This window comes from Buceros rhinoceros, unplaced genomic scaffold (assembly GCF_000710305.1).
Source record: "Buceros rhinoceros silvestris isolate BGI_N320 unplaced genomic scaffold, ASM71030v1 scaffold6904, whole genome shotgun sequence".
Lineage (NCBI taxonomy): Eukaryota > Metazoa > Chordata > Aves > Bucerotiformes > Bucerotidae > Buceros > Buceros rhinoceros.
In genome coordinates, this window is record NW_010408747.1 from 13,935 (window position 1) to 22,313 (window position 8,379).

Genomic DNA, 8,379 nt, shown 5'->3' on the forward strand with positions numbered 1-8,379 from the left:
CTAAATAACCATAATATTGTACAATTCAAATTATTTTGTCTTCAAATAGAATTACAAATAACATTTGGAAGAGAATACCTATTCTTCTGTTTGGAGCTAGGCTACGAAGTACTTACCTTATCTTGGACCAGGCCGTTGTCTTTGTCAACTGTAGTGTAGTTATAGTGAGAATTAGTTTAAGCCTATAAAGCGTCTTTAAATGTTCTCTTTTTATTTGTTTATACGAGTCTGACCACTTCTCTTTTTCATTTAATGACTATTGAACATTGGTATTTTCCAAAATGTCTTTTATGACTTTAGCATCTGAATAATAATCATAGAATTAGAGTCATTTAGGTTAGAAAAGACCTTTAAAATCATCAAGTCCAACTGTTAACCTGTCACTGCCAAATCCACCACTAAACTATGTCACTAAACACCACATCTATATGTCTTTTAAATACCTCCAGGGATGGTGACTCAATCACTTCCGTGGACAGCCTGTTCCACTGATTGACAACCCTTTCGGTGAAGAAGTTTTTATAGCATTGTAGAACACTTTGGTTTGGAAGGGACCTTCAGAGATAATTTAATCCAACCCCCCTGCAGTGAGCAGGGACATATTCCACTAGATGAGATTGCTCAGAGCTCCATCCAACCTGACCTTGCATGTTTCCGGGGATGGGGCATCTGCTGCCTCTCTGGGCAAACTGTTCCAGTGTTTCACCACCTTCATTGTAAAAATGTCTTCCTTAACTACCTGAATGGACGTTGTAGTGAGGTGAGTGTTGGTCTCTTCTCCCAAGTAACAAATGATAAGACAAGAGGAAGTGGCCTCAGATTGCACTGAGGGAGGTTTAGGCCAGATATTGGAAAATATTTCTTCACTGGAAGGGTTGTCAAGCTTCTAGCCAGAACAGGCTGGCTCAGAAAGTGGTTGAGTCAACATCCCTGGAGGAATTTAAAAGATGGGTAGATGTGGCACTTAGGGACATGGTTTAGTGATGGACTTGACAGTGTTAGGTTTACAGCTGACTCAATCTTAAAGGTCTTTTCCAACCTAAATGATTCTATAGTTCTCTAAAACAGGCTTTTTTTCCCTCCTTCCTTTATAGAGTATTTTGTAACTGCTTTCTCCTAATTTTTTTTTTTTTATTATAACATAGTGCTAATTTAACTTTGTCCTTATGCCAGTATTCTTGGAGACTTATGTGATGTAGATTGTCTTGGGGTGGTTTTAATTTTTTGTAACTTGAACAGTCATCTATGCTTCATACTTTTTCTACACATTCATCTAGTTAAAGATTTATTTCCAGTAAGAAAGTCTTGACACTTGTGGAGACCTTCCTACTATCTCTCTATAATGCTACCACCTTTCTTGTTACTCAGAAGTGAGCATGCTGTTATTTTGGGGGTCATAAGAAATAGACAGTTTGGAGTGTATTATCACTTTGTTCTTAATACAGTTGCTTTGTATATAAATTCTAAGAGTGGTTCTTTCTATATTAAGTAATAACAAAATACCTTTTACATTTGGTATTTCTTTTTGTATTATGACTTTTCAAATTTATCTTCGAAAAACATTTTGGATTGATTTTTTCCTCTACCTCAACTAGGTTACATTTTTTTCCCTGTTGATACATATTTTTTTTGGTGGGAAGGTACTACCTAAAATATGCTGCATACTTCCTTGCTATTTGGCTTGTCATCTTATATACATCTAATAAGCTGTCTGTCAAAGATGGGCAAAGGAGATATCCTTTGATACATTGAGAATCTGACTGGACTTGGACCTTGGTAACCTTCTATAGGTGACTTTGCTTGAGCAAGAGGGGTGGACTGGATGATCTTCAGAGAGGCCTGCCTGCCAGCCTCAGCTGTCAACAATTTTGTGAAGGAGCCTCAAGATTTTAATTAGATAAAATATAATGTTACAGCATTGGGTTTTGGAATCCAGACTCAGTGCTAAGAGGCACATCTCTCATAAGAGTCCAGTGCCATTAATTCACCAACCTAGGCACAGATTAGCTGTTTAGAGGAGAATCTTTTCCTACCTCTGCCTGTTTCTAGAATAACATGCTAGGGAATCCCCTCATTTAACCATGCGTGTCTTTTTTTTTTTTTTCGGTTATGTATTTAAGTTTCCAAATCTTTTAGCATCAGCTTAAAAATTTTAAGTACTTCCATGAAGGTTATGCAAGCCATTGTATGCTCAAAAATAGTTTGGACTATTGCATTTTTTAGGAGTTTACAAATGACTTGAACTAAGCATTACTTTTGTAATAGCAGCAGTATACACTTGTTTTGCTGCTTTTAACTCTTGCTGCTGGGTTTAATATTTACTGTCCCTCTGTGCAAGAGGCGTTCAAAAGTAATATAACACAACTGAATTCTGAATTTAGGATGATGATAGCCAACTGTAATTTCACATTCACCCTTACTATTATTGTCTTATGAGGAATCACTCTCGCAGCTCCATGTACAAAATATAGTGCTATTAGTATGTAATTTATAATAGCAATAAATGTCTTTATCTGAGTGCACTAGGAGGCACAAATTAGCCAGTTAATGAATGCATAGTCCAATTTTTAACTTATGGGAAGAAGTGTTGTAGCTTTTTTAATCTAGTGTTTTTTCAGATTTTCTGTTCTTACTTTAATATAAAATTACTTTTATATAAAAAAAATGTAAAAATGCTGCTTATGAACATGTTCTATTAATACCTGCTTTTTTCAAGCTGAGTTGAACCTGTATCTATTAATTTAGGTCTATTTCTATGAGCTTGTTTATATAAATGAGAACATAAATATTTTAGTGAAGAATGTCTGCATCTCTGATAAATGTTTCTCTTTATAAAACTGTCCTTTGTTTTTCATAAGCAGTTGTTATAGATGAGAATACTTCTATTGTTTTTGATTATTCCAATTCATTCTTTCTTAAAACTTTTGTGAAGGTTCCAGTCCACTGGTTCAAGTTTCTTCTGGTGTATTAGACGAGCCTTTGTTAGAAAATGTTGGAACTGGAGAACCCATTTGCCAAAATGTATCACGCCAGACTTTTGGAGCGGACACTTCAGCGTTTTCTCTATTCTCTTGCGGTTTGGAAGGCAACCAAATTTCAGGGAACTTCATGGATCCTTATGAAAATTCTGAGGACCTTGCAGAATATGTGTCTGAAGAGTGTAATGATTTGAATGGTCAGAATGGATTTGCTTTTGTAAACATTGACTCTTATAAGCCAGATAGCAGTGATGGAGAGGAAGATGAAGCTCAAGACAAATTTTCTTTGGCAAGAGAAGAAGCAAGTGTATTTCAGGAAACACTAGATAACATGCTTTCTGAATTAGAAAAAGGCATAGAGTCTTTTACTGACTTACAGTCCCAATTGTCTGCTTTCAACCACAGTGTTTCTAGAGACGGTTGTGAAGAAGCAGGACCAATGCCTTTAATAAGATATTTTAGCATAGATTCAGACTTGGCTTGTCCAAACAACAGGACATTTAACTCTTCTGCTGATGATCAAGCTATACCAAAAAGTAACCCAAGCGGTGCCAATTCTGAAACACAGCAGATAAAAAATATAGTGAATGCTGGAATCAGAACCCCTATAGCAATTGCTAATGAATTAAATGTCAATGATGGAAAGGCTGACCAAGGAAATTCACCTGAGCTAGTAGTGAGACCTAAAATAAGAAAACAAAATACTGCAAACCGGCTGGAGGGAGAGCAGCTTCTCCCTAGTGATGATGAGGAAGAAAGTGGTTCCTGGAGAAGAATTGCAATTCATGGAGTCCAGCAGAGCCACGCTGAGCATGCTTTGAGGAACAGCAGAGAAGATATGAGTTTTAGTATGTTCTTTAGCTCAAGAGAGTGTGATGGTCATCGAAAGAACACAGAAATAGACCTAAGGAAATGTGCAGCAGCTCAAGAACAAAAAAATATTCTAGACGATGGCACTTCTTGTGATGAGTTTGAAGACTGCAGCAGACTCTTCTCAACATCCCATAGATATGAAGACAGGTAAAATTTCACTTTTGTAACTGCCTTAATACTGAGTCTTTTGTGTAAATAATGTGCAAATCTAAGTAATTTGTGAGCAAATGGGACTTAAACTCAAGTGATTTATAAATATGACCAGATAACAAGATGCCAACTTTTCCTTTCAGTTGTTCTTCACCGTTCCTCAAGAACATCTAAAGAAATGATGATGTACATTATTCTGGTAATATAAAAGCCTTTCCTTATGTTTAGGGCCAAAACATCTTACCACTAAGATTGCTTGTTTATTTTGATTTTATTTTTAGTAAGTGGATGGAGGATGGAGAAGGAAAACCTTGTTCAGCATGGTTTTTGGCAAAAAAATGTTCCTTTCAATACTTGTTATTTTCGGAATTTGGTCCTTCTGCCATGAAATCTCAATATTCTGTGTGACAGACTATGTATGATCCTGTCTCCAGCCTTTTGAAAGAAATTATTATTCTTTGTTATATCTGAAGAACAACTTGATGTGATTGCTTGTGACCCCTTTTTTTTTTTAATTGAACTTCTTTAGACTAGTAGGTGCTTTTGAAGTAACTATGAGTGATTAGATCTACAGATGGCTCCAGCCTGGACATCAGGAGCAGCATTCAGGCTCTTCTAATTTGAGGTCTTTACCCAGAAGACAGACTAACTTGGATAAACCTTATGTTGCTTAACTTTTACTCGTATAATGCTGGTTAAGAACTTTTCACTGTGAATTGGAGTTATGTAACTGAGCTATTTGTGGGTAAAAAACTTCTGTTAATTTATGATAAATGCAGTCATGTTTGTGATGCCTTTGTTTCTTTTTTTCCCCCCTATTTTTCTACTAGTTTGCTTTCATCTTGTTGATTTTTGTTCCCACTGCATTCCTTGCAAAATCTGTCTTCTGGATGTTGGTGTGGCTTTTTTGTTTGTGTGCTTGCCATTAGGCTTTATAAGATAACCCGCTTAGTTGATTTTGTTTCCACTGCTTTTGTGGAGAGAACAGCATGAAAATTAATCTGCATAAACTCTTGTCCTTAAAATATTGCGGAGTCTCAATTACGAGAGAACAAAATCTTTAAAGAATTGTAAAATGGTGCCATCATTTTGGTTTTTTTTTTTCTTATTGAGGGTCTAGGTGGACTTGCAAATGAATCCTTTACTTCCTTGTGAGGTTTACTTTTTGAAAACTTTTGTTACTGTATGTCCTAGTTTCAGCTGGGATGGAGTTTATTTTCTTCCTGGTAGCTGGTACAGTTCTGTGTTTTGGATTTAGTGTGAGAATAATGTTGATAACACACTGATGTTTTAGTTGTTGCAAAGTCGTGCGTATTCTAAATCAAGGACTTTTAAGTTTTCCATGCTTTGCCAGCGAGGAGGTGCACAAAAAGCTGGGAGAAAGCATGGCCAGGGCAGCTGACCCAAGCTAGCCAGAGGGTCTACTCTTTCTATGCCATACCATGGAAAGTCGTGACTGATATATAAACTGGGAGTAGCTGGCTGTAGGGGGCACTGACTGGGGACTGGCTGGGCATCAGTCAGTGGGGTGGTGAGCAGTTGCATGGTGCATCACTTGTCTTTATTTGATTTTATTTCTGTCTCTTTTTCCTTAACTTCCTTTTCATTACTCTTATTATTGTATTTTATTTCATTTATTAAACTGTTCTTATCTCAACTCCTGAGTTTTACTTTTTTGAATTCTCTTCCCTGTCCTACTGGGAGTGGGAGAAGAGCGAGCAAGCAGCTATGTGCTGCTTAGTTGCTTGCTGTATTGAAACCACAACACTGCATAACCTTTTCCATTTCTGAAATGCTGCTATTAGAAGATCAAAATGCAATGAAGGAAATCAGCTGTATTTTACAATTATAGAATTAGCTTCTGTGATACAAAATGCTTAATTGTTATAGTATGACAAAAAGAAATACAGGTTGCTTATCTGAAAGTGACTCCTAAACCACTACACAGGAAGCACGTTCACCTTGCTGACTGCTGCAGCTTGGGCCTTCACCATTTTTGCTTCAAGAAAGTGCCCAGCTATTATGATGCTAGCATGTAGAAACTGTATAGGAGTGAAGGTCTTGTATATTTGTTAGAAACTCATAAGCTCTAAGGTGGAAGGGTCATGGTAGGTCCCTGGAGGGCAAGGGTGGTGGGTGTTAGCTCCCTCCATTTAGTTTTGGATCGTATGGCAAGTAAGGCTGGTTCAGCCAGGGAGACACTGTTCTCAGAAAATCCATGTGCAGATGCTAATGCTAAGTTAACATGTTATGCTTTTGGCAAGTCACAAATCTATAACTCTACTCATTAAGTGATGTTCTGTGTCTCTGCAGAACTGGGCACAGTTAGGTTAAAGCCTAAGTTTTGAAATAACACACATTCAATGTTTTTCAATTGTTCAGTATTAATGACTTTGGGCATATCCTCTTTTCTTGTATGAATTATTTTTTGTGTGTAAAATGGTAAAGAGAGCAGATTTGTCTAACAAATTAATATTATAAACTATTGGAAATAATTTCTGGATTGTAAAATAAAACTGAAATAAGATATATGATGTTTAGGGCTAGTCTTAAAGTATACTTGCATAACCTTTTTAAAACAAAAAGTTCTAAAACATTAGTATTCATCTTTTGTTGGTGCAATATAAGATGCATTAGACTATGTATCGGTTTAACAGGTGTGATTGCTGTTGTAAAGTAATCCTTTAAAATAGCCCAAAGTTAATGAATGTTCTAATTTCCATCCCTTTCCCTAGTCAAAATTATGATAGAACAATAGATTCCTCTTTCAGCTTAAGATGCTTTCTTGTAATCTGTGTCTTGATCTTCTTTATTCTTGTAAAACTTGCAGTGTGTATAGAGTGCAGTTTTTCAAAAGTACTTGTAATTCATTAAATAGCACATTTTATTGGCATGTACTTGTAATATTAAACAGAAGGAGGGTTTCTTTAGGTGAGTTTGTAGGGGGGGAAATAACATTCATACACATAGACATACTGGGTTTAGCAGGTGGAAAACTGAGCCCCAAGTGTTGGGGATTGCTGTGTAAGATGTGGTCTATTAAGCAAGTGTGCTGCCCATATATTGTTAGTTTTCCAGAAGTGGCATAGGTAACTGACTATACTTCTGATAGGTGTCAACTGTCACCGTTAGCATTGAATAAACCTAAGTGGGATTACCAAAGGTAGCAGTACTTAAGTTCATCCTTCTTGAGATTCTGCTAACATCACTATTTCTTTTTAAGCTGCCCACAGCTTGTTGCCCTTTTCTTTGCAGTGTATGAGCAAATTCCCTTTGAAAAACTCCCTGTCATTCGTTTGAGCTAGTGAAATGTAATTTGTGTGTAATTTGCAGTAAATCATCCACTGTATCTTTGTATGTCTCAAAAAAAAAAAAAAAAGAAAAGGACCACTGTATATGGCTTAGAAATTCTGGAGCTCTTACTTTAAGTTTTGTTTAGCTGAGAGGTAAGATTGGCATTGCTTATTGATTGTTAAGCAAGCATTGGTGTTCTCAGTGTCACTGCTGCTGTTTTCTCTGTGTGTCCTTGGAGGAAGATAGATATAGTGGGTCTGGGTTTACCCGAGTTGTTTAATGTACACTGCAAATGTGGAAGGGGAAGAACAAAACATTTTTGTGAAGTGTGATGGGTGCAATTCTTTCCTGGGAACTGATTTTTTTTTTTAATCAGCTCTTTATGTATACTTGCCTTTTAATACATCTATAAAGAGTGAAAAATAATTTCTCCTAGAAAAAATAGTCTATATTGAGACCAAGGTTCATAGAAAAGTAGTAAATCAGAGAATGTTTGTGTTTGTTTTCTTTCTCCCAAAGCACTGTTTAAATTCACACCCCTTTGCTTTGTTTAAATTGCAGCTCAGAATGCAGTGATGGAGAATGGTCTGTAGCTGTACCGACCTATTTTAGTGCTAAAGAAAAAGACCAGTCCTCAAGTGATGAGAGCTGGGAGACTGCCCCGGGGAGGGAGGAACTTGACCTGCAAGGGCAGAGGAGCAGCAGTGGTGTAGAAGAGAAAGCAGACTTCTGTTTCCATGGAGGGTATGCTTTGATTTTATTAACCAGCTTCCTGTAAGTTCTGACATCAGCAGTGGCACGATGTCCATGTGACACTACACAGAATAGCATCAATTCTCGAAGTAGTTACTATACTGGCAGTAGTCATTTGCCTACATCAGAATAATCTGAGTAGTTGTGTGTATTTCAAAGTGGGGAAAAATTAGCATGTCATGCGAACAACTCTGTTTCATGAAAGATAAACAAATAACAGGAGGGCATTGACATGTAGTGTCAGTAAGGATAATAGGCTCGACATACTAACTTTAAAAAGCCAGATTAGGCAAGTTTAATTGAAGAGACATGTTACCTAGACCTTCCTGCT

General features: G+C 36.8%; 1 protein-coding gene across 1 annotated transcript in view; it reads left to right on the forward strand.

Moving 5' to 3' along the window:
- The window catches only part of PJA2 (praja ring finger 2, E3 ubiquitin protein ligase), a 21,386-nt gene that overhangs the window by 537 nt on the left and 12,470 nt on the right, over nucleotides 1-8,379 (forward strand). Inside the window, exons 2-3 of the mRNA XM_010134961.1 lie at nucleotides 2,933-3,998; nucleotides 7,857-8,039. Of these exons, the coding sequence (XP_010133263.1) occupies nucleotides 2,933-3,998; nucleotides 7,857-8,039 (1,249 nt within the window). The remainder of the gene's footprint in view (nucleotides 1-2,932; nucleotides 3,999-7,856; nucleotides 8,040-8,379) is intronic.